The 24,690-nt window shown below is 54.3% G+C and overlaps 8 protein-coding genes across 8 annotated transcripts; 3 read left to right on the top strand and 5 right to left on the bottom strand.

Moving 5' to 3' along the window:
* Positions 1 to 41: 41 nt before the first annotated feature.
* BO70DRAFT_379577 (putative ABC transporter) lies at positions 42 to 1,461 on the bottom strand. Its single transcript, XM_025545355.1, has 2 exons — positions 1,054 to 1,461; positions 42 to 975 (listed from the first exon to the last, which is right to left on the bottom strand). Exons 1-2 carry the CDS (start codon positions 1,184 to 1,186, stop codon positions 269 to 271), a joined length of 840 nt encoding a protein of 279 aa, XP_025399761.1. The 5' UTR covers positions 1,187 to 1,461; the 3' UTR covers positions 42 to 268.
* BO70DRAFT_361986 (tRNA dimethylallyltransferase) lies at positions 1,334 to 2,906 on the top strand. The gene is made up of 2 exons (XM_025543176.1): positions 1,334 to 1,439; positions 1,535 to 2,906. The coding sequence occupies exons 1-2, from the start codon at positions 1,362 to 1,364 to the stop codon at positions 2,825 to 2,827; spliced, it is 1,371 nt and encodes a 456-aa protein (XP_025399760.1). The 5' UTR covers positions 1,334 to 1,361; the 3' UTR covers positions 2,828 to 2,906.
* A 217-nt stretch (positions 2,907 to 3,123) lies between these two features.
* Positions 3,124 to 5,273, bottom strand: BO70DRAFT_34399 (DXO/RAI1 family decapping nuclease). The gene is made up of 9 exons (XM_025541442.1): positions 4,977 to 5,273; positions 4,675 to 4,917; positions 4,566 to 4,597; positions 4,485 to 4,512; positions 4,417 to 4,424; positions 4,248 to 4,351; positions 4,027 to 4,197; positions 3,639 to 3,938; positions 3,124 to 3,565 (listed from the first exon to the last, which is right to left on the bottom strand). Exons 1-9 carry the CDS (start codon positions 5,049 to 5,051, stop codon positions 3,420 to 3,422), a joined length of 1,107 nt encoding a protein of 368 aa, XP_025399759.1. The 5' UTR covers positions 5,052 to 5,273; the 3' UTR covers positions 3,124 to 3,419.
* Positions 5,274 to 5,396: 123 nt separating this feature from the next.
* Positions 5,397 to 6,955, top strand: BO70DRAFT_336283 (protein GET4). The gene is made up of 4 exons (XM_025541094.1): positions 5,397 to 5,582; positions 5,696 to 5,952; positions 6,025 to 6,177; positions 6,239 to 6,955. Exons 1-4 carry the CDS (start codon positions 5,539 to 5,541, stop codon positions 6,823 to 6,825), a joined length of 1,041 nt encoding a protein of 346 aa, XP_025399758.1. The 5' UTR covers positions 5,397 to 5,538; the 3' UTR covers positions 6,826 to 6,955.
* Positions 6,921 to 7,611, bottom strand: BO70DRAFT_429100 (uncharacterized protein; the record flags this gene model as incomplete). Its single annotated transcript, XM_025548038.1, has 3 exons — positions 7,214 to 7,611; positions 7,082 to 7,150; positions 6,921 to 7,018 (listed from the first exon to the last, which is right to left on the bottom strand). The coding sequence occupies exons 1-3, from the start codon at positions 7,566 to 7,568 to the stop codon at positions 6,921 to 6,923; spliced, it is 522 nt and encodes a 173-aa protein (XP_025399757.1). The 5' UTR covers positions 7,569 to 7,611.
* Positions 7,612 to 8,160: 549 nt separating this feature from the next.
* BO70DRAFT_361982 (replication factor C subunit 4) lies at positions 8,161 to 9,709 on the top strand. The gene is made up of 5 exons (XM_025543175.1): positions 8,161 to 8,339; positions 8,423 to 8,643; positions 8,701 to 8,800; positions 8,857 to 9,279; positions 9,339 to 9,709. The coding sequence occupies exons 1-5, from the start codon at positions 8,251 to 8,253 to the stop codon at positions 9,562 to 9,564; spliced, it is 1,059 nt and encodes a 352-aa protein (XP_025399756.1). The 5' UTR covers positions 8,161 to 8,250; the 3' UTR covers positions 9,565 to 9,709.
* BO70DRAFT_314593 (polysaccharide deacetylase family protein) lies at positions 9,697 to 11,033 on the bottom strand. Its single transcript, XM_025540281.1, has 4 exons — positions 10,796 to 11,033; positions 10,128 to 10,705; positions 9,965 to 10,068; positions 9,697 to 9,906 (listed from the first exon to the last, which is right to left on the bottom strand). The coding sequence occupies exons 1-4, from the start codon at positions 10,899 to 10,901 to the stop codon at positions 9,777 to 9,779; spliced, it is 918 nt and encodes a 305-aa protein (XP_025399755.1). The 5' UTR covers positions 10,902 to 11,033; the 3' UTR covers positions 9,697 to 9,776.
* Positions 11,034 to 11,361: 328 nt separating this feature from the next.
* BO70DRAFT_371018 (amino acid/polyamine transporter) lies at positions 11,362 to 24,390 on the bottom strand (the record flags this gene model as incomplete). Its single annotated transcript, XM_025544776.1, has 8 exons — positions 11,362 to 12,249; positions 12,303 to 12,497; positions 12,554 to 12,826; positions 12,893 to 12,914; positions 12,975 to 13,248; positions 21,595 to 22,360; positions 22,471 to 23,444; positions 24,378 to 24,390. The coding sequence occupies 8 exons, from the start codon at positions 24,388 to 24,390 to the stop codon at positions 11,362 to 11,364; spliced, it is 3,405 nt and encodes a 1,134-aa protein (XP_025399754.1).
* Between the last annotated feature and the right edge of the window lie 300 nt (positions 24,391 to 24,690).

The raw sequence follows: 24,690 nt of genomic DNA, 5'->3' as shown, positions 1-24,690 counted from the left end.
TTTTATGTATATAGAAAATCAAAACAATGATACAAAAAATTGTATATAATCGGTTGGGATCATGACAAATGTTGAAAAATGACTCTTGGGGTGTTGAATGTATCCGCCTCGTCTAGAAAATGTAGGAAAGATGTAAAGGGAAAAAAAAAGGTTCAACGACGCCGTAAACCCCTGCTTGCTATGCATATCCAGTGATATTGGTTGAACCGATGATGTTACAAGGCAAAAGGAAACCAGATGGCTCAGAACCATATATATGCATTGCACATTAGGTTCGCTTCTCCAGCCCATAGCCACCCAGACCTTCAAGGGACGGGTATGTCTTAGCCTGACTGGTGTACCCATTCCGGGGACCCCTGTGCCCCAAGTCTTCCTGGAGCCATTTAAGCACAAGCTCACCGAGCTGGCTATTCTGGGAGGACTCCTTGACCTCATCGCGGAACTTCTCGATGGGGCCCCATTGTCTGACCGAGCCCAGATGCATATGGACGAGGTGGGTTGGCCACAGGGATAGGTTATCCAGGATATGGGTGGCATAGACGATGGTGCAGGGTCTGGACTCGGTCTCGCGCTTGAGGAAGGCCAGGAAGTTGGCGCGGGACAGCAGATCCAGATCGACGGTGATCTCGTCGAGCAGGAGGACTTGCCAGGGGCGTAGGAGGCCCATGGCTAGCTGCACGCGGCGACGCTCGCCGTCGGACACGGCGTGCATGCGCCACTCGAGATCGATGTCCAGGATGTGGACGAGCTCATCGCGACGGTCCGGGTAGGCGTTGCCGCCGACGGAAGCGAGGAGGGTTGGCACGTCGATGTCCGTGCGGACGATGCCATTGAGCACCCACTCCATGCCCAGGTAGGTGACGCCTTCCAGGCCGTCCTTGAAGGGGTCTTTGCTGGCTACGGCGATGGTGTCGGCGGGGGCTAGGCGTTTGCCTGCCAGGAGGCGTAGAAGAGTGGTCTTGCCCGCGCCATTGGCTGTCGTGGTGTTAGCAGGGGATGCTTGATGGTCACTGGAATGCCCCGTTTGGTAGATGGGTGGATAGATAGACGTACCTCCGATGAGTAGAGTGCGACTGCCTGCAGGAACTTGGAGGTTGACATCGGTCAAGCCGGGCGCGCCGCCGGGGAACTTGAACGAGAGGTTCTTGACCTCAATTGAGGGCGAGGGGTCACTGTGATCGGCCATTAGAAGAAGTAAACTGACCAGGAAAATGCAAAGGGAATCCGGAGCTGGTCAGTCAGTCAGTCGCGGGCGGGGAGATACGAAGTGTTAGTCAGGCATAAACTGCGCACTCCATCCGTTCTTTTCCCGCTTCTCCTCCGCATCCGTCTGGATCGATCCAGATGGCAGATCCAATCCCATGCCCATTCTTCCCCGATCATTCGTCATGAAGCCCCTCATCGCCGTCGTCGGCTCGACAGGCACGGGCAAGTCCAAGGTGAGAGAGAACACCCCCACCCTCGCGCCTCGCGAGGAACCGCCACGAGCCTTGCTCGTCACTCCGGACGGACGCCTACTGACGGCTGTAGCTAGCTTGCAGTGGACCTGGCCTCGCGCTTTAACGGGGAGATCATCAACGGGGATGCAATGCAGATGTATTGCGGGCTTCCCATCATCACCAACCAGATCCCCGTCGAGGAGCGCAATGGCATTCCGCACCACTTGATTAGTTGCGTCAAATTGGAGGAACAGCCGTGGTGGGTGGGCCGATTCAAGAACGAGTGTCTCCGTCTCATCGATGAAATTCACGGCAGAGGGAAACTTCCTATCCTGGTCGGCGGCACCCACTACTACACACAACCGGTCCTATTCAAGAACCAGCTGGTCGGCGATGATCCCACCGCGGCGGAAGGGGACGGCGACAGGGATGATTCGGAGTCGTCGGCCAAATGGCCCATCCTCGACGCGCCCACCGATGTGCTTTTACAAAAGCTGAGAGAGGTCGACCCGGTCATGGCGGACCGATGGCACCCCAATGAACCGCGCAAGATTCGTCGCTCGCTGGAGATTTATTTCCAAACCGGCAGGCCCGCATCGGAGGTCTATGCGGAGCAGCAGCGGTTGAAGCAGGGTCAGCTACGGTTCCCGACCACGGTATTCTGGGTTCACTCAGAGAAGCAGACTCTCAATGATCGACTCGAAAAACGTGTGGATGCAATGGTCGAGCAAGGGCTGATGGGAGAAGCGAAGCGCATGTCGGATTATGTCCAGGAGAAAAAGGCGCAAGGCGTCCCGGTTGACCAGACTCGAGGCGTGTGGGTCTCCATAGGTTATAAGGAGCTAGCACCCTATTTTGAAGCATTATCCAGCGGTTCACTGAGCGAAACTGGATTGGAGTCTCTGAAGAGATCTTGCGTTGAGTCGGTCAAGAGCGCAACACGGCAATACGCAAACGCCCAGATCAAGTTCATTCGAACCAAGCTATGCAAAGCCCTCGTGGATGCGGGCGCGACTGATCGTCTTTATCTCCTGGATAGCACAGACGTTGAGTCCTGGACACAGAGCATCACAGAGCCGTCCGAGCTTATTGTCCGCGCTCTGTTGGATGATACGCCTGCCCCTGATCCGAAGTCGCTGTCAGAACTCGCACATACAGTTTTGGGGGCCATAGAGACAGAACCACAGAGCGAGTCGACCTTTATGACAAAATGCTTCACCTGCGACATCTGCCATAAGACGATGCAGGGCGAGGACCAATGGCAGATCCATATCAAAGGAGGCGTTCATAAAAGAACTCTCAGGAGGGCGGCCAAGCTGGCCGCCCGAGACGAGTATCTACGGCGGCAACAAGAAGCCCCCAAGGAAGAAGACGGTGTATCTACGTAGGGCCGAGCCAGATACTCAACCACACCCTTCCCCTGGAAATTCATAGACAGACAAACAAACAAATACACTCCCCCGGATGATCGTAAATAGCTTGGAAGATTTCCCTGCACCGATAGCGTAGCAACGCAACGTGTGGCAGACTAACTAAAGTGGACGCTCAAGTCCGCGCATGCTCGCAGCCTTCTCCTGACATGACCACACCGCATACTAAGAAGTGTATCTTGCTGAGAGCCGCAGTCCTGGATGTCAGACATGGCGCACGTCACCGTCATTCATATCTGTTTCGGTCCAAATATACTGAATAGATCTGAAGCCCCCGGCCGGCAAACAGATCCCAATTATACATAGCCAGACGCTGCAATAGCAGGGCACGTCATCCACCGCATGATGCCACTAGTACCCAGAGGTCTAGGTCAGTGGAGTGAGCGTTGAAGCTCAGCAGTTGTATGCTGAGTTGAGGAGCAGTGCTTTTCGTAAATGGTCTCTGCAGATCAGCCGTGACTGCGCAGCTAGGTGGGTGTCTATCTGTCTTCTCTCATCGTCCTTTGTGGAACTAGCCTGGACTGACCGAGCCCATCGAGAGAAACCCAGATCACGTTTTCGATCTCCAGGCTGAAAACGCCGGAGAGATGATATCACCGTTCCCACTCTCCTCCACTTTGAAGACTTCAATAAGCGACGATTTCTCACGTTTGCGGATTCTCCACGTTCCTTCTTCTTGGATGGTAGATTTGAGCCCTGTAGCGGTCAGTTCAGATTTTTCCTTCTCCACCACAGGTGCGAAAAGGGTATGTATGGAAGAAGCTCGTACATTCAAGAAATTCAGCCGCAAAGTTGATGCAAATATTACCGTCCCAAGTGCCTCTGCCAACCTTCTTGACCTTGCCCGGTATGGCAGCAGTTTCAAGCTCTTCTAGATGACGGACAATGCCTTGCTGATCGCGAAACCCAACAATGATTTTGGGCACTCCCAGAAGGAATGATTGCGCCCAGAACTTCAGGAGTTTCCTCTCGTACTTGACCATATCACGGTCGTTCCGAATCTCGGCCGAGGTCTTGAGTTCCACCCAGTGAATCGGATCTTCCTTTCGATCAGGCTTGCAATCCCAAACTGTTGCACACGCATTAGAACATGCCCCGTCCATCATTACTAGGTAGGGAAAGGGAAGAGAAAACATATGTGTATCTTTGTAACTTACCTGCTTCTACTTCGCCACCAATGACTAGCCGCGTCCGCCCTATTGCCGTTCGCACCACCGAACAGTATTGGGCATTGTTGTTCACAACAAGCCCTTCACGGTGTTCAATCTCCTCGCGAGAAGTTGAATCCCATGACTGGTTCAGCACAGACAAGGTCTCGAACTTGTAGCCTAGCTCGGTCAGTGATGAAGTCCGTAGCAAAGGATGGAATATCGCTTACCCCAGTAGGCCATTAGGTCTTGGGAAGCCATCCCGGGTGGCATCCTCTGGTTCTTTTGTATTTGCTTCTGTTCATTCTTGAAGCTGTTATTCTCTTCGATGAATCTAGATTGAAAATAAGGTCATTAGAGCTAGGCGTTTACCAGATCAGTCGATTCAAATGTACGCACATGGTCCCCTGGGAGTATGGCTGTTAGCGAGCGGGCCCGTAAAGAGTTGATATTGCTCATCTACATACCTGGAAGCAGGTCGCATTCATCTCAAAACTGTCAATGGGTCAGCGACGTGAAGTAGGCGATAGTCTGTGAGATATACACACCCGTTCATATGATCGAATGGTGCCGCGAGGATCTAGATATGAAACAAATGAGAGCGTGAGCCTGTCTTCGTAACCCTAACACAGCTGTGATCCAAGGAAACAGACTTACCTTGGTCATCATACCTCTCCAAGTGATAATGTCGGCTTCGCAATTGGTCCCCGTATCCTTTTCCAGCGCCGCGATTGTCTCTAGCAATGCATCCAGATGCTCATCAGCGGCATCGTCCAGCTTCTGGAAAGATTCAAAGCCAGTATTTAGGTCCGCTGGAAGAGGCGGAGGGTAGTAGTACTTCAGGGACGCATCTCCGAGATGAAATTTATGTTCCTCGTCATATGAGAAACATGCGATTTCCTAGACGAGGGTTAGGTACTATTCCATCAACGAAGGGCGATTCGCCCGAGCTCACTCACCTTTGGACGGCGGATGGCAGCACTGGAGCCATAGAAGCGGCCTATGGGCTGGATATCGAAGGCCTTGCGGTCCATGGTTCGGGGATTATATGGCTGAGGATGGGGTGGGTATGGGAGTGCGCAGGCACAGTAGTAATGATAGTGAGGTCACTCCCTGGCATGCGCGGGCCTGCGATCAAGGAGATCCAGCGAGGAAAACGCTCCAATAGAAACAAGAACACAGGCGCAAGTACCTAAACAGCACACAGAATCTCGAGACTCCGACCTCACCAAGCCAATGGACTGATGGGATTCAAGCGCAGCGACATGGAGTCATCGAAGGGAGGTTCCGTTCTGGAAGAGCCGAAGCGCGTCCCCACCAAAAGTCGCCTGCCGTCAACTTTCCCGCCCGCCGTCGCTTGACGTCGACATTCCCCCCCCCCCCCCTTCTCTTCGGTCTATGCTCTTTGCTTCTTTTGTGCTTCTTGTGCGCTCAACCATCCAAGGAGTTCTTCGGATCGCCTATCGTCTTTGGTATCTTTCCAACTCAACCTGTCACCGCCTGGTGATCCACTGATTCAAAATGACCTCCCGTATTGACAAGACTATTGCTCGACAACGAGAAAAGTAAGTCAGACCCCCCCTCCGGTTCCTACGCCCCTGCGCAGATCAGCATCTCTCCCTCTATCTGGCGCGATACCGAGAGAGCCACGACTAATCTGACCATCTCCGGTCTCCAGGATCGCATCCGGGGCCTACTACGAAGCTCATCAGCAACTGCGGGTCATCGCCGCGCGGTACATCAAGCAAGCGAACTACGATGCGGCAGCGGAAATACTGGCAGGCGGTGCCACTGCGCTCTTAAGGGCCGGATCCCAGCAGGGTGCTTCTGCCAGTGGTGGGGATCTGGCTATTATGCTGGTGGTCGAGGTCTACGTAAAGGCGGGCTGGGAGATTACTGGAGGCAATGATGATACGGAGGGGCGGGCTCGGAAGAGTGAGTCTCTGCGCGGTCGATCCCTTGTATGATCCCCTTGGCTGACGGGCGATTGTTCTTTCCTGCATACAGAGCGCCTCATCGAACTTCTATACGAATTCCCGGCCGAGGAGCCCACGCGAAAGAGGTTCATTCATGAAATCATCGGCTGGAGTGGCCGGTTCGGACCCTTGGAAAGAGGGGACGCCGACTTGCATCATGCCGCTGGATCGGTATACGCTGAAGGTATGTGGAGCTATGCTGGCGCGAAAAACAAAACAGGACTCCTTCTCAATGAGAATCTTAGACCACGAGCCCTATGATGCCGAGAAGCATCTCATCTTTGGTACATCGGAATCCGCGGAGACCCTCGCGAAGCTCGAGTATGAGTGGTACACCCAAGACGAACCGCATACCGCCGCAATTTATGCATCCCGTGCCGTATTCCCATACCTCTTGATTGGAAACCTCCGCAGCGCCAACAAAGCCTTCCTCATCTTCACGTCCAAGCTCTCCTTGAATCCCGCACTCAGTGTGCAAGAGGTCAGCAGCGCTAGCTCTGACGCACGTGTCTTCCCAGCATTGCCTTTGCTTAATTTTATAAGCATGCTGCTTCTCACGATCCAGCGCGGCAGTCCGGATCTGTTCAAACAGCTGACCGCGCATTATGCGTCCCAAATCCAAGATGTCGGCATCTGGGACGATGCGCTGGCCCAGCTGGGTGAGCAATATTTTGCAATCAAGATCCCGAGACAGAGCAACCCCCTGCTGGATATGATGGGCAGTATGTTTTTCGGTGGCGGTCAGAACAATGCCGGTGCGCAGCGGGGAACGCAGGGTAGAGGGACACCGAAGAAGGTAGAAGCGCCCCCGACGAGCATGGAGCTGGATTAGGAGGTTGGTGGATATTTTAGCGCAATGTAGATGAATGCAAGGTGGACATATTATATCGGTCATGCATAATGATGGGCATAGTCGGAATGAAACCATTAGACCCTCGTGTCGACTTCAGCTTCGTACATCCAATTGTCCTCCTCCAAAGCGGCCACCTTGTCGCGCAGGGTCTGGTGAATAAGATCGAGGATTTCTAGAAATGTAAGCCAAATCGTACTACTGCAGGGCTGTTGCTTTCGGTGTCGTTCTGACTCACCAGCTGGTTCGCTGCTCATTTGTCTGGTTCGATGTCGGGATATCATCTCCGCCAAGGTCGCCTCCATTTCTGAACATAGCATACGGGTCAGCACCCCCTCGTCACCATGTCACTCTGAACCGGTCAACATACTCTCTTTCTCACTTCCAGACATACCCGTCTGCCCGCTTCCATTGCCTGCCATGGCACCAGAACCTTCTATGCCTTCCATTTCGTCCCCATCTTCTCCAACTAGAGGCGGGAGCACAGGGATATCGAGCTTGTAGCTGCCATTCTTGTCCTTGACCACAATTTCCCCATTATCGATCGGACCTGAGCTCAAAGACGACGAGGAGTCAGATGAGGTAGACTGCGGCAGATGTGACGGTAGACCGGAGGCTCCATTGCTGGCATTATCCTGCGTGGAGGAAGCCGCGGGGCCGGTCGCCCCAGGGCGTCTGCTCAGATGGTGGTGGAAGAGATTGCGGCGGACGGAGGTAGTTCCCATTATTAGATATGGCGGAGATTACTACAGTAAGCGAATAGAAGAGATGCGCTCGTATCTAGGACAGGATCCGAAACTTGCTGTCTGGGCCCCGTGCTCCAGACGAACGCTAGTTCTGCAGGATAATGCGGGGATAGTCGCGAGTCCAGCACAGTGGACGAGGCGGGTTCAGTAGCAGAGTAATGATATAGAGCTAGAGCTGACCTTTAAAGGGTGAGAAACCAGTAACGCGATGACTTGACGAGAGAAGGGCATGAAGTAGACAGAACCGAATTCTGTGGTGGTGGTGAAAGGGGATGGAAATCCAGCCCGCGCCTTCCCAACCCGGCCGGGCGTGTCGTGTCAACTGGTCAGAGCAACATGGGAATCAGGTAAGCTAAGGCAGTAACTACAAGGATTACAGCTTCATGGATGTCATTGCATGCAAGGTACTGTCAAAAGTAATTAAGCCGGGGAAAATAGAGAGAAAAAAGGTATTCGTAGCAAAGTACTAAAGATGAACAATTAACTACTCTTTTGGGTCAAATCGCCCTCCCGACGCGTCTCCGCCCGACTTTCGCGTCGTTCCGCTCCAGCCCATTACCGCCCATTGTTGGCTCTCCGCTCTCCAGCTTTCAGACTGACGCACAACGGTCTCCGGCCTCTGAAATCAAAGCTATATCTGTCAAACACCATACTCTCAGCCATGGTTCAAGCCGAATCCTCAGCTAATGCCGGCCGCAATGGTCTCAAAGCGAGTACCGCGGGGGCTCCTCCCGATTATGAACTGCCCTGGTACGTACAGCAAAAGCAGACGCCGAAACCACAGCCAGATTGCAACGCCCAGATAGAATCTGACATACAATGATAAAATGCAGGGTGGAGAAGTACCGGCCGATCTTTCTGGATGACATCGTGGGGAATACGGAAACCGTCGAGCGCCTGAAAATTATCGCCAAGGATGGCAATATGCCTCATGTTATCATTTCGGGCATGCCCGGTATCGGAAAGACGACTTCGGTCTTGTGCTTAGCGAGACAGCTGCTGGGGGATGCCTACAAGGAGGCTGTTCTGGAGCTCAATGCCAGTGATGAAAGAGGTACAGCTACAAGATAACGGGGGTCGGTGAAATGAACAGGATCTAACAGCTCTTCAGGTATCGATGTTGTTCGGAACCGGATCAAGGGATTCGCCCAGAAGAAGGTCACACTGCCACCGGGTCGTCATAAGATTGTTATTCTGGATGAAGCGGACAGGTGCGTATCGAGACAGTATGTCGCACAGCCAGAATTTCGGCTCACGGACGGTTTAGCATGACATCAGGTGCCCAGCAAGCCTTGCGACGTACGATGGAGATATACTCGTCCACGACCCGATTTGCGTTCGCGTGCAACCAGTCGAACAAAATCATCGAGCCCATTCAGTCGCGATGCGCTATCCTGCGTTATGCCCGGTTGACCGATGCGCAGATCGTCAAACGATTGAAGCAAGTGTGCGACGCTGAGAAGGTGGAACACAATGAAGAGGGTGTTGCCGCTCTAGTTTTCAGTGCCGAGGGAGACATGCGCCAGGCCATCAACAACTTGCAAAGTACGTGGTCTGGATTTGGCTTTGTCAGTGGGGACAACGTCTTTAGAGTGGTCGACAGCCCGCATCCGATCAAGGTCCAGGCGATGATCAAGGCCTGCTGGGAGGGCAAGGTGGATGCTGCCCTCGAGACCCTTAATGAATTGTGGTATGTAATCACATTCCGACTACATGTCGCTCTTGAGCCCATTCTCACAGCATCGTTAGGGATTTGGGATATTCTTCCCATGATATCATCAGCACCATGTTCCGTGTCACTAAAACAATCACGACCTTATCCGAACACTCGAAGCTCGAGTTCATCCGAGAGATCGGATTTACACATATGCGCATCCTGGATGGCGTGCAATCACTGCTACAGCTCAGTGGCTGCGTTGCGAAGCTTTGCAAAGTTAACATGAAGCCGCAACTATTCGAGCCGCCTAACAATTAGTATAAAAGTGATATTTGAGGTTAGAAAGTGGCATATATTTGGTGTTAGGGGCGTTTGTACAGCAAGGCAAGGTCGGGACCTAAGATTACTAGCATATGGATTTTGCACATCACTTTATTGTTTTTCTGTGGAGTAATCAGGACGAAAATCTAGAACAACCAGTGTCATTTCCGAACAACAATTTCAACCATTGGAACATGGCATGCCAAAAGCTACGGCAGCATAGGAGGAGCTGGCATCTTCGCGCCCTCCGGCGGCTTGTTCTTGCTCTTGAAATCGTCACACATCTGCTCGAAAGTCACCCACTCTACACCCTCATGTTTGTTGATGTGCTCAATTATCCTAATCCAGTCAGTCTCCGTTCAACCGGCGCCGAGACATGAGCAGTCCGATAACTCACCTCTCATGCATCAGAAGAACGTGCGGACGACCCGACACATCCGGGTGAATCGTCATCGGAAAGACGAACTCGTCATACTCCCGGTAGAAATAATCGAAATGATCCTGCCGTCAACAATCAACACATCAGTCCGAGAACAGCAGGTAAAAGCCACACAACCCACCTTCCAGATATCCTCAACATCTCTGGGATTTACCCAGCCATGGCTGTTGGCCGACGACTTGATGAACATCATGGGGGGCAAATCATCAATGTACCAGTTCCCAGGGATCTCAACCAGCCCGGTATCCTGACCCCGAACCAGGGGCTTCATCCAGGTCTCCGCCTTCTTGCTGTAATCAATCTTGGTCCACGTGTCACCGGTCCGCAGCCAATACATCTGGCAATCGTGGTGCGACATGGAATGGTCGTATTCGATCCCGTACGAGAGGAGAAGCTCCGTCATCTCCGTGCTGGTCTCCCACCACGGAGCGACGATCCCGCGGGGCGCCTTGCCGCAGAAATCGTAAAGCTGTCTGTAGGTCTTGTCGAGGATATCCCGTTGCTGTTCAAGGGTCATGTCCGTAGGGTTTTCGTGGCTGTATCCGTGTAGCCCAAGCTCATGCCCAGCGTCGCGGACCATGGCGCACTCCTCAGGGAAGGTTTCGAGTGAGTGGCCCGGGATGAACCAGGTGGCTTTGATGTTGTACCGCTCGAACATTTTGAGGAGTCGGGTTGTGCCGATATGACCGGCCCATAGACCTGCAAGGTGGTAAGGATTCGGTCCTGGAGGGCGGAGGAGGGAGGGAGGGGGGGCTTGGGTTTCAATGGCCAGGGGCCTACTCTACTTACCTCGACTGATGTCGTTCGAACTGTCCTCTCCACCGTAGGATCCCAGCCAGCCGGCTACGGCGTCGATATCGACACCGTAGCTGACGAGAACGCGCTTCTTTCCCATGTCGATTATGGTAGCGTGGTGATGAGTGTGATTATTGAGGTAACTCGGACCGGGGAATGTATCGTCGACAGCGCGTTATAGAAAAGATATACCTCGAAGCGCAGGAGCTTCGAGAGGGGAAGTGGGGAGAAGGAGGGGCAAGAAATGGGGCAAGAAACCCACAAATCATAACATGGCAGGCTTCATCTATCTATCTACGGAGTACTACTTCCTCGGTGCTCTGATCAAAGCACGAAGATAAGCCCCGATAACGGTGTCTCTTTGGAGGGTATGCTTATTGTTGCTGTTGCTTATCAACAGTGGTCTTCGTCATTATTGGAAAGGAAAAGTCTCCAACTCAGGGCCTCTCCACTTCTGGCGTGACTCCAACTCGGGCCGTTGGGGTATCGCCGAAAAGTGGGGGTTGCCCCCCCCCCCCCCGAGATACGTAACGTACGTCCAAGAACCAAGTAGATATCATCTAACTCTTCCACATCTTCTCAATGACAGTCGCTGCTCCCAAGACCTTCTCTTCTTCCAGCTTCTTGCCGATTACCTGGACACTAACCGGATGGCCATCCATGGTATCCGCATCGTAAAGCTTCCAGTTCCACGCGTCGAGATCATTCCTCGGCTGGTAGTCCTGGGGCGGCGCGTCCACCTCGGCCCTCACTTGGTCCACAGGAAAGGTGACGGCGGAGTAGTCGAGGAAATTCCAGATCTTGGTATACCCAACCCACCGCAGTGTCCGGTGCGGGATGGCAGGATGGGGAGTCGTCGGGGCCAAGAGCACATCAACGGGTCTCCCGGACGAAGAACGGACCGCATTCCACTTATCCAAGTACCTCTTCTGTAGCGCCACCTTCTGCCTGTTGAGCTGCCAGTATTCATACACCGAAATGGCCTTCCCCCGATTCACCAGCGCCTCCACATGAGGAATCATCGGCTCCCCAGCAGCTTCCACGTCCCGGCGGATATCCTCACATCCGTCCACGGTGTAGAAAACGTCCATGAGTTTGATATAATCCAGGTGGTCCGAGGCATCCCAGGCGACTATCTCATGACCCTGCGCCTCCAGCTTTGCGGACAGGTCCCGGAGAGCTCTCTCGATCGGATGATGTACTCTCACCACGCCGTCGTCTAGGATCAACCCGATTACCAGAGGCCGATTTTGGACCTCCTGGAACGATTCTTCGTTCCAAGGCAGGGGTGTACATTTGGGATCTAGCTGCCACGGCTGGGCGTTGGCGACCAGTCGACTTACATAGCAGAGGGACGACAAATCCCGAGCCATGGGGCCAACTGCAGAGGGGACATGCTCCTGTCCCTCAGTTGAGACGGCGACACCGTGGTACGGGAGTCTGCTGCTCTGTTTGGAGTATCAGCAAAGTCCTTTGGGGTTAGATGGGCTGTGCGACTTACGCTGGGCTTCAAGCCGTAGAGTCCCATGAGACTCTGAGGAATCCTCACGCTGCCCCCGATATCCGTCCCATAGCCTAAGATCGAGCCGTGCAGTGCCAGCAAAGCGGCTTCTCCTCCTGTAGAGCCGCCCGGGGTAAACTCGGGGTCTCTTGGATTGGTCGTCAAGCCCCAGAGAGGATTCTCAGTTTCCGCCCACTGGCAGTGGAAGTTAACGAGTGGGCTCTGTTGGATTGCAGACTGAGAATACGGACCATGATACTCTGTGGCAAATTTGTCTTTGCCAGCACGATGGCACCCAGGTCCTTGAGCATCTGAGCGAGGACTGCATCTTGTGTAGCAGGAGCAAAAGCACGGCCCACATAGCCCAGTGTAGTATCAACCCCCTTGAGGTCGAACTGGTCCTTCAGTGTGACGGGAATGCCGTGGAGTGGGCCTTTGACCTGGCCGATTTGCTGAAATTCACGATCCAATGCACGGGCTTGCTCTAACGCATCCTCAAAGACCACCTCAGTGAGGCAGTTGGTCTGTTTGATTGTTTGGTTGGGTTAGTTTCAGCCGTAAACCACTGACTGCCGGCATATCAGACTCACCAGTTGATGTGCCGCCACGGCCCTAAGTACATGTCTTCCGTTAGCCGACGTTGCTTTTGCTTTGCTAGACAAGGGCACCTACCTCTTGATATACGCCAAAGTCGTCTGCTCTGCGGTGTACTGCCCAGTCTTTAGACGCTCGAATAGGTGAGGGATGTTGTCAATGTCGGTTATCTCTTGGATCGCAGGGGCATCCGGGACACAAGAACGGTCGTGGACGGAGTGGATCTGCCCCTTCCGTCGATTGACATCGTTGATCAGGTATGGGCTCAGCAGCTGGTCGCGCAATGAGCGCTTCTTGGAGACAGTCTGCTCCCAGGGTTGAAGGCTTCCCATGTTGGTTTGGACGGCGGGGACTCGGGATGACTCGACAATTGGTCTAGGGTGGGTGGGGGGAGGGGTGGTTGTTGTTGATATACAAGCATACTTATATGCCCAGCGCTATCCTCTATCTAGCTCCCTGCTTAGTATCCCAGTAGATACCACTAGGTGTTCCGTCTGTAGATACAAGATAAGCATCAGGCCGCCGTATCTGCACCCGCCGACCAGTGCGGGCCCGGCAGCAATGCTAATACTAGTGGAGTATTTGATTTATCCAGGGCCACAACCGTAAGCATGCAACAACAACCACCACAGCAGCTGCCTAGTACACATGAACTGCCCAGGGTACTTCTGCAGAGGAGCACGCTGTTCTGAGTACACCCCCTGCAGAAAGGGTTTCTTCGAAACATGATCCATCCTCCATGGTCCACCACCCACTGAATCCAGAAGTAACCGAAAAAAGTGGGTTCGATGCGACTGGGCCGCGCGGGGGGTTCCGCGGCCGGCCAGCTTTTCCTCGATTCTCCCCATCTTTCTTCCTCGCCGCCGACAACGGTCGACCTTCACCATGCTTCGGATGGGGTGGAAACAATGCGCTCGCCCGACTTTGAATCTCTGAGTCCTTGAGATGCTTTCGCCGATGATCGATCAGATCTTCCACTACTACTAAGGACCTGTGCTTCCTCCCCCCCCTCCCCCCCCCGACCCCGAATTGGGGATATGCCACCATGAACCCCCCGAGCTCTGATGTCGCCGCAACATCACCGATGACCGGTGCCATCCGAACCGATTCCCGAAGGAAGAATTCCGGCGCGATTGCGAAACGGGCTTGCGATCAGTGCAAGTTCCGCAAGATCAAGGCAAGCAATTCCCTCCCCTCTCTCCGTCACCCCTTCGCTCTCGGAATTGAATTCCTGGCGTTCTTTTTCGCCCCCCCCCCCCAGAGTCTTGCGAGCTAATCGCTCTAGTGACTACAGTGTAGTCTCTCCCAGCCATGCAGGGCATGTGTTTCTATGGGCTTTGAATGTACCTTTTTCCAACCTCAGAAGAAACGCGGACCCACTGGCCAGTGAGTTTCACCTCACTGCCTTGAATCTGCCCCATCTTGTTTGTTCCAGCAGAAGTTGGCTAATCAGATCCTGTCCATCTGTCGCGGACCAAAAGTCGCGTGTCCCAAATCCGACAGCAACAGACCAATTTGTCCGGGCTGAATAGTCCTCAGAACCCGGTACTTTCCAACGCTCTCCCAAATACTTTCCCCTATCAGCCGGACTCGCCGTCACGGCCCGATGCGAGCGCCGCGGCCGCCCAGCCCATGCAAGGCGCTACACCTTGGCCTATGCATGGTGAGGCCCCCGTACCCGTCGAGCTTGCACCACCCCATGCACCGGCGCCGATTGCGCCTGGCTGGAATGCGGAGACTTCGTCGATCGACTCCCACAACAACAGCGGTGTCAGCTGGAATGAGCGGAGTGACGTGGAGTACTGGCTTCCAGATACATTGGATGGCCAGATACCCATCTTTGACTTCCCAGGCAGCAATATCTATTTGAAAACATCTCTCCCATCGATCATCCAGACAGAAGCTACTGCTGCGGGTCTACAGCCGCATTCAGTGGAGGCGACCGGCGTCCCTCTGCCCGGTACGAATGTCTTGAATCCACCGTCGAACGAAACGAACACGATATGGCCCCCATCCATCGTGGAAGCGAACATGATTCCCTGGATAGACGTCTACTTTGACCGTTTACACCCCACATTACCGGTGCTAAACCGGTCATCTTTGTTTATCCGGATGCTGTCCCAAGAACACCGCAGGAATCCACAATTCGGTGCGATGCTACTGGCCCTATGCGCTTTCTCCCTCACCCAACCCATCGAGATAGACGAGCGGCCGACATCGTCGTCCCGAGCCAGCCAGGCTAGGTCTATGATGAACGAAGCAACCAAGATACGAAGTTGTTCGGATTTTGGAGAGCACCCAACGGTTGAAGCTGTTCTTACCAGCTTCTACCTGTTTGGGTGTCTTTTTGGCAGCAATCAACATAATGCTGCATGGCTCCGTCTGCGGGAAGCACTCGACCTGGCCGCCACATTGGGACTGAACAACCCGGATTCCTATCGAGATTTACCCGGCGACGAAAAGGGACAACGCTTACGGACATACCTGGTCCTGTCAATCACAGAGAGGTACTCTACTCTATATCCAGATCTGTCTATACATAGGATCACACACTAACCAGGAACCGTTTAAGGGCATATGCACTGCAACGAAGGCATCCAATCACATTTTGGGGACGGCCGGGGTTTAGCATGCGTCCCGTGCACGACTTCATCCACAGTGCCACCCACAGCCTTGTATCCGGCATCATCGTCCATAATGAAAAGGATGCCGAAGGAATGATGGGCCTGGCGCGCCTCATGGAATTGTTTGATGCCATTGACGAGGATGTTGTTGACTGTTGGAATCAGCGATGCAACATCAACACCGGTTATTGCGAAAAGCTCACGGATGCTAAGGCTTCGGCCATTCATCAAAACCTTGGCCGTGTCAGTGAGTCTGAACGATATAAAGGTTATGACTGGTTTGAGCGCTCCAAGTCAGCTCTCGGCGCAAACCAAAGCACTCGTCCCGCAATAGGTTTGAGAGAGACCCAATGCGCGGATGTTTTCATCACAAAGAAGTGGCTTCAAAACCGCATCTGGGTGCTCTGTTCCACCCACGGTCTGTTGCAGCCTACTACAGAACGTCGTGAATTCAGCCTTGACTATGCGGTCTCTGTTGCAAAGGAGACCCTAGATATCTGCCGATCCTTACGCCTGAGCTCCATGGAAGCACATGGAATAGGCCTTGTACGTATAACCCTTCCGGGCCATCTTTGGCACAGTGACTCATGAAACCAGGTTGAAAAGTTATATGACATTGCTGTCGGTGCCATTGGCGTTTTGTTTAACGTCCAGATGCCCCTTGCCAAGGGCATCACCGTGGCGCCACCTGCACAGCAGATTCTGACGCCACCGACGGCGGATAGCCGAGCGCTCTCTAAATCCCTAACTGAAGACTTTCTTCTGCTGTTAAGTAGCCTCCGTGGCGGGAACCACCCGTTTATGGAAAGATACAGAGCATTCTTAAATTCTCTGTACAGCGGTGAGAGCACCTGGAGCGCGCAATAAGCTAGGTTGTGTGGGTTGCCTGCCTCCTGTCTCACTCCCGAACTTCTTCCCTCTTCTGCCTTCCCTCCTCCTTTGCTTTTCCTTTGCATTTGGGTGCGCTGGTATCATTGTAACACGTTTCGGGGGCCACGCACTTTTTTGGAAAGTACGTTTGATTGGTCCCAACACAGTCTCATCGAATCTGGATATCTACTATACATTATCGCATTGTCTTGCCACCAAGTTGGCCAGGCTGTAATGAAATTCGAATACACCGCCATTCAAAAATGTAACATAGCTTCGTATCCTATCAATAAGGCAATGGCAGTGACAAGAGCAAAGCGAGCGGCCCATAGGCTCATTGTGTTCATACAGAGCGTTGGTACTGGCTCCACTTGGGCGCAGGGATCCCGGCCACGTACATTGCATCGATTTGCACAAACGTTCGACCGTTGGTCTCTGGAATACAAAGGTAGGCGAAAATCAAAATACATCCCATGCAGCCAGCAAATACAAGATACGTCTTCGGCCCCAGATTTGCTGCATCTGCGGCTGTTAGCTGAGGCACCACCAAAGTGGTAATGACCGCTGTTGTTTGAGCACAGGCGATCGTATACGCCATGGTGTGATGGCGCAGCTTGGGCGTGGCCATTTCAGAAGGCAGCAGAGTTGATATAGAGGCAAACGAGGAGGCCCAGAAGAAGTTGAAGACGAATGACAAGGCTGTAATGGCCATGGCCGAGCCAGTGCTGCCCTGGATAAAGGCCAGGCCACCAGCCACCGCGTCGATGATGAACAGGATGCTCATGCCGACTAATGCGGTGGGACGACGGCCAGCCCGGTCAAGCACGAAGGGAGCGGCAATTGTACCAGCAAGAGTGCAGCAAGCGGCAATCACAGTCCACGAGAAAGGCTCCTGGACCCCAATCTCAGACAGAAAGACGGTGCTGTAGGTTGTTGAAAGTATGATGCCGGAGATCTGGTTCAGAGAGTAGAAGGACCCGGCGATTAGGGTGCGACGAAGATGTCTTCTTGAGAAGATCTCCCAGAAAGACGCGGTGGCTCGAGAACCTTGCGCGCTTTGTTCGGATAGTTTCATTTGCTGGAGCTCATCGTCAATCCGCTGTTCGCTGCAACGACGAAGTCTCCGCAGATTTCTACGCGCCTGTTTCATTCTGCCCTTGGAGACTAGCCATTGCGGACTCTCCGGCAATGGTGATGTCCAGACAAGCAGGAGAGCAGGCAGAGTGCACTGCACCGCCAGAGGGATCATGTACGATCTGCTGCCCCCTAAGCTGTGGGTACCCAGCACCACGATTGTCCCCAGGACACCGGCGATCAAACTCAAGATATTGATCAATGACACACTCCGCCCTCTCATGGAGGCGGGCACGACCTATCAAACGATGAGTGGATGGCTCAAGACTCCCAAGGCATCGGTGTTCGTACCTCGGAAAGATACAAGGGGGCGGTGCTATTGGCAATCCCCATAGCGATCCCGTTCACAAAACGACCCGACACAAACGCTCCCAGCGTGGGAGCTAGCACTTGGAGCAGCCCGCCACCAATGGAGAGAACATAGGCAATTAGCAAGGGGCACTTGCGTCCCAGCCTATAGTTCAGAGGCGAGGAGACCAAACCTCCAAGGACCGATCCTACCAGAGGGACAGAAAATATGAGATTCTGGTTATGCGCTGTCAGAACAAGTTGGCCCGTCACTGGCTCGGGGCCCTGGTATCTATCGACCTGAGGATCCTGTCAGCATAATGGATCCACTTCAAGCCGGTCGGTTGCATGGGCTCATGTCGACTCACAAATGCACTCAGTGCTGCCACCGGCGAGATGATCTTGTCGTCAAAACCAAAGACCAATGAAGCTGCGCCAAAAGCCGTGCAAGTCACGACCAGCAAAGCGTTGGCTGCGCGTTCCCTTGACTGCCTGCTGCTCGGGGGAGCGAGATCCACATGTTGCACCTGATGTTCTGCCTTTTTGGCATCGGAGGGAGGGCCGTCCGATTCATTGGCCATTGCAAACGACCACTGCCTGCAGAAAAGCTGCCAGACTGCCGGACGAGAATATTCATTGGCCCCAAAGACGCCAAACGAGGTGGTATCACATTGACTGCCTACACAGCATACGTCGTATTCGTAGAGCTTGTCGACTCAGGGGACTTCCCCAGAGATTCCCCAGAAATTCCACCTCTGGTGACCGACCCATGGGGGAAGAGTCTAATTTCACCCTGAGCAATTGCCTTCCTCGTTTCCTCCGGAAAGGTTGAATGCGACGATGCTTCGTGGCTCCACTTGCCACGCTAGTGGATCCCTTTTGCAGCCGTCTCTTGGCCGAAACTCAATTATGTCGAACGGTCGAACCTAGGTAGTGGAGGGCTGGTCTGGTTGGGGTCGTGGATGATGGTCGCGTGGGCTGGCGTTGAATCCCCAGACTTCGAGATGGTGATCCCGGCTGGAGCATGAATGCAAAGTGCCATTGGGGGGGGGGGGGGGGGGATTGAAGCGGATGATATTTCCAACGACGATGTAAGGATGGGTCTGGGGAAGGATTTCTCCGAAGAACCGCCGGGGGGGCGTCGACTCACCATCGATCGCCTTGCTGAGGACAACCCGTTTGGTCCATTCGAACAAACCGCTGTTTCCCACCAAACACCCCCCAGGACGGCTCGAGTCGATGGGAGAGCCTGTGGACCCAATTCAATGACGATGGCCCTCTCGGGGGGCCAACCTTGGGGCGTCCCCAATGCCTATGGAAATCGAACCCATCTGGATCCTGGGTCGGGTGAAACGCCCAATCCTCACTCGGACGACGACCATCAGCGCTGGCGCCCATCGTACCATATCACTGCGCCCCAGGGGTGGTTGAATGATCCGTGCGGTCTCGGATATGATCCTGCAACCAAACTATACCACTTATCGTTTCAATGGAATCCGAAAGGCAATGACTGGGGAAATATATCCTGGGGGAGTTGCGTCTCCTCCAATCTCCTTACGTGGAAGATATCCCCGACACCGAGTCTGGAGCCCACTGCCGAATATGATCAGTGCGGCGTCTTTACCGGCTGCCTGCGACCAAGCTCCATTCACGGACACGCGGATGCGCTCACCCTTGTCTACACATCGGTGAAGCGTCTACCAATCCACTTCACCCTGCCATATGATTCTGGCTCCGAGTCGGTCAGCCTGGCTACCTCGCATGACCAAGGTCGGACATGGCAGCGCCTGGATTGTAACCCCATTCTATCATCCCCCCCTGGAGGGGTCAGGGTAACGGGCTGGCGAGACCCCTTTGTTCTGGAACAGCCCGGGGTCTTTCCATCCTCTAACCTCTGCGGGCTTATCTCTGGAGGCATCGCCGGAGAGACCCCTACAGCGTTCGTATACTCAATAAGCCCTGGGGACTTGCGACAATGGGCGTACCTGGGACCGCTGGTCCACGTTGGCCTCAACTTCCGGCCCTCTCGATGGTCCGGGGATCTTGGGGTGAATTGGGAGGTCGTCAACTGGTTGCCCCTGACGGACAAGGGGGATGTCCCGAAGTATTTCATAATCATGGGAGCAGAAGGGTGTTTAGAATCAGAAAAGCTTCGTCAGAAAAGAACTCCCCGGGAACAGATGTGGATGTGTATCAATCCCTGCCCTGGATCCCAACAGCACAGCACCGCTGTCCCTCTCGCGACCTACGCATTCTCGGGATTCCTCGATCACGGGTGCTGCTATGCAGCAAACAGCTTCTGGGACCCCGTCACAGCCCAGCACATCGTCTACAGCTGGATCACCGAGGAAGACCTGCCCGACGACCTTCGGCACCAGCAAGGCTGGAGCGGCATGCTGTCCATCCCCAAGGTAGTCAAGTTGATAACGCTTCCCCGTATCAAACGATCCCGGCACTCCAACCTGAACACCATCACGTCCATCGAGATAGAGAAGGAGGAGACGACAGCAACAGAGACCCAGCGGACTTACACGATGCGAACCCTGGGTATACGACCGGATCAACGACTGGAGGCTCTTCGAAACGAGACAGGCCGAAAGCACATCGCCGAGACACCTTTACGAAACCCTAGCGATAGAACCTCCCCCCCATCCCAAGTCCTCATTTCTCAACACCCAAAATGGGAAGCCCGGGCCGAGTTCTCCGTCAGTAATCAGTGTAAAGCCGTGGGGATGAAAATCAGCCATGGCGCCAGTATGTCCCACCCTCTGCCTATCTATCCCCATCCCACTCCATCTCCATCCAATCCATTCCCCCCCATCCCGTTCATTGACCCATCCCACCCAGACGCCCAACGCCACACAATCCTATCCTGGGACCCAACCAACGAAACCTTCACTATCCAACGGCCCCCACCCTTTGATTCCCGAATCAATCACTCCCCCGAGTCAGCTCCGCATACGCTATTCACCTTCGAGATCGACTCCGAGTCAGAACTATCAGAGCAAGAGGAGACCCTCCAGATCCATGCATTCTGGGACGCAAGTGTGCTCGAGGTCTTTGTGAACGAGAGGACAGCCATATCCACCCGGGTGTATCTTGCCCGTGACGAGCAGATTCAGTCGACCTTGCGGTTTTTCGCCGAGGGGGGGGAGGATGATCCGCCGGCTGTGCTTCTACAGGCTGATGTATGGGATGGACTAGGACTGGGTGATGTGTATGAATGAGTATGAGTATGAGTTGAGTTCGGATGCGAAAATGCTATGTCTATATAGCACGATAGCACAGGACAGCATGCTGGCAGTGACATGTCCAGTTGATAAAACAAGGGCATAGTGTATGATTCAAGAGCATACTAGTAGTTATAGTTATCGACATAACCATTCATGCAACCGGGTCGTCCATCCCACGAACTATCTATGAAATACATCATGCATGCACGCACCAGCCAGGAATCAAACGAACCTTTTAGCCCCCAAAGAAAAAAACCCTAAACCTACCCACCCACCCAGAGCCTCGTCGATCATATCTGATAGTATGCCAATGCGGAAAGAAATGCTTTGCAAGCCCAGTTTATCCACCATGCACCCAGATAATGCGAATGGGTATCAATCAATCAATTCATGGGAGGCGGCGACCTTTCAACCGGTTTAAGAGAAAAGAAAAAGAGAGATGATGGGATTGAGACGAAAGCGAAAAAATTAGTAAGAATGTTAGTTTAGGATTTCGTAAATAACCACCAGTTTGGCTCATAAATCACCGGGACTGCCAAAACTTCCAACCGGGAAACGCCTTTCGTCCGTCTCGTTTGTAAATGCGCCAGTAATAGACAGGAACGCCGGCCACAATGAATGCGACCACGATCAAGGTCTGCAGCGGCTCTGCGATAATCGCCCGACTGAGGAGGAAGAGACTCACACAGCAGAAGATGATGGGGGTCGAGATCCAGGTCTTGTACGGGCGGTGCAGGTATGGTTCACGCACGCGGAGCACAATCAGGCCTAGTACCGTGAAGAAGTAGAAGGTGTATCCGGCGACGCCGTAGAAGGTGACGAGGGTTTTGAACTCGCCGACTATGACGTAAATCAAGGTGAGTGCGCTGTTCAGTGCCATGGCGTTGATGGGAGTGAATCCGATCTGCGTGCCACCTCCGCATACGCGGGTGAGCGACTTGCTGACCCATGATCGGCGCTGCAGTCGATTCGTGGATGTGTCTCGAGTCCACAGGTTGCCGAAGACAGAGGGCAGATAGCCTTCCTTTCCGGCCGCGTAGACTAACCGTCCACTGGTGAAGGTCGTTGCGTTCAGAGCGCCGAAGCAGCTCGCGGACACCACCAGCGCGAACACCAGGGCCCCGACCGACCCGAACACCTTGTCGCCGAATTGGACGGCGATTGTGTTGCTGGCTTCGATGGTTGCATGGGGCAGAACAAGGATGTAGGAGACGTTGGCGAGGATATAGCTGAGGATGACCAGCGGCATGGCGGTGTGAATCACCCGTGGGAGATCACGGGGAGGGTTCTTGAATTCCCCCGTCACATAGTTCGTCTAAGGGCTGTCAGTCCAAGGCCAGGACGGGGACGGGGTTTCTGTAGAAGAGCAGGAGAACATACATTGTCCCACCCATCAAAGGCCCACAGGCCTGCGTATAGGGCTACAGCCCATGCGGATACATCCAGATTCGTACCTTCGAACCAGCCCGCCTTCCACTCCTTGTTGGCACTTCCACTTGACGAGAGGCCGGTGATTGCCACGATGATGCCGATAATTGTGACACCCAGCAATGCAACGAACTTGAAGAACATAAAGAAATCGCCGATGCGAGCGGCCACTTTGGTGGAGATGCAGTTCAGTAATGTCACGACAAGGATTCCACCGAACGCAACAGCCTTGTTGATCCATGGATTAACCGTCTCAACATCGGCACCAACCACAGCCCTGACGACGTATTCTCCAAAGATGATTGCAATGATGGCCGCGCTGCCGGGCTTCAGCACGAGAACGGCGCTCCATGTGAACAGGAAGCCTGCCAGCTCTCCGAAGATCTTGGACAGGTACACCTGGGAGCCCCCATTCAAAGGAATGGCACCTCCGAGCTCCGCATAGCTCGCCGCCCCTGTCCATGCCAGCAACCCAGCCACCACCCACGCAATCAGCGACGCCCCGGGCGACCCCGCATTGGCATTGACCTGGCTGGGAGAGGAGAAGATGCCGGAACCGATAATCAGTCCCACCACTAGGGACAGGCCGTTCAGGTATGTTAACGTTTTGTTCCTTTCCAAGGAGCCATCGGCGACCCCGGCCTCTCGGTCTGCGGAAGAGGCGCCCAAGGGTGCATAACCACCGGTCGTCTGCGACAAGGGGAACAGCGTCGCCCCAAAGTCGAAAGCGGAGGAAATCGAGTAAGAGCGGGCGGACCGGGGTCGGCCGGAGGCAGATTGAGCCTGTGGGTGGGAGCTGGAGAGAGGGTCCTCATCCTCGAGCGAGAGCTTGCGTGAGGACGAGATGCCCGACGGGGACGAGGAGCGGGATGATCTGGGGGCGGAGTCGGGCGACGAGGCCAAAGAGGCCAGTTCTAGGGAATCCCTGGGCGCATGGTAATTGTCCGACCTGGAGGCGGAATTCGAAAAGGCTACACGGGACATGCCGTGCACAGGAAGAGCAGGAGGTCGAGTCTGATCAGGAGGAGTTGGAAGGACGAGGGCGGGCTGTGGCTGAGACGGAGGAGAGGGTCCATGCGGGAAGCGACAAGGGAAAGGGAGTGGAGAAGTCACAGAATCCGGAGAGAGAGGGAGAGAAAGGGAGAAAAGAGGAAGAGGGAGAGTAGAAAGACGAGACACGAGAGAGAGAGAGAGAGAGAGAGAGAGAGAGAGAGAGAGAGAGAGAATAATAATAGTAAATGCGACTCCCTCTCCCTGCATCCGCCCAAAAGAGGCTAGCGCGGAGGGATCTCCGCCGCCTGCCTTTTTTATAGCGTCATTCGATCTCCTTCGCGACGCTGCAATTTCCCTCCCCCCCCCTCCCTCCCTTCCCCCCCTCCGAAGGTCTCGTCCCTGTCCCATGCCGCCCCGCCCATCCTGTTGGGGCCTGCGCCGCTTCAATGCCCCCTCCACCCTGGGGAGGTCCGTGATCCCTTCCCCCCCGAGACGCTATGCCTCCCACTCCTCGCCGCCGCCGAAGCAGCAACGCCGCCCATGGATCCGTCTCGCCTTCGTGACAGCCGCGGCAGCCGGAGTGGGCGCACTTATCAGGTCACAGCAGGTCCCGGAGTCGTCCACCCTGAATCCGGTCAAGTTCACCCCCTATCAGCTAGTGTCCCGCGAACCCGTCTCCTCGACCGGCAGCTTCTTCACTCTCCAGCCACCCAAATCGGATGGGAGCAATGACGAAGTCTACGAGGATGCCTGGAGGACGGGGATCTGGAGCGTCATGTTCAAGCAGCCTCAACTGCAGATTGGGAGAGACTACACCCCCCTTCCATCCCCGTCGCCGGATGGTGAAGAGGATGAGTGCCTGCGGTTCTTCATCCGGAAGGATACCTCCGGGGAGATGTCGCGGTACTTACATAGCCTGGACATCGGGGCGTCAGTTGAAGTACGCGGCCCGCGATTCGAGTGTGACATTCCCCCGGAGACGCAGCACATCCTGTTCATTGCTGGCGGCACGGGGATCGCCCCTGCGTTACAGGCCGGGCACACGCTTCTGCGCCGCACGGATCAAACGCACCATCCCAAAATACATATTATGTGGGCTAATCGCAGGCGAGAGGACTGTGTCGGCGGTGTGAATGACCTGGCCACCACCACGGCTGTACCCCAAAGGTCATGGTTTTCGAGACTTTTCACATCTTCAAGCGGCAGTCCGCCACCATCTGCTGA

Source organism: Aspergillus heteromorphus (assembly GCF_003184545.1).
Source record: "Aspergillus heteromorphus CBS 117.55 chromosome Unknown BO70scaffold_11, whole genome shotgun sequence".
Classification (NCBI taxonomy): Eukaryota; Fungi; Ascomycota; class Eurotiomycetes; order Eurotiales; family Aspergillaceae; genus Aspergillus; species Aspergillus heteromorphus.
The sequence above is the reverse complement of the archived record's forward strand: the minus strand, read 5'-3'. Positions and strand labels throughout refer to the sequence as shown.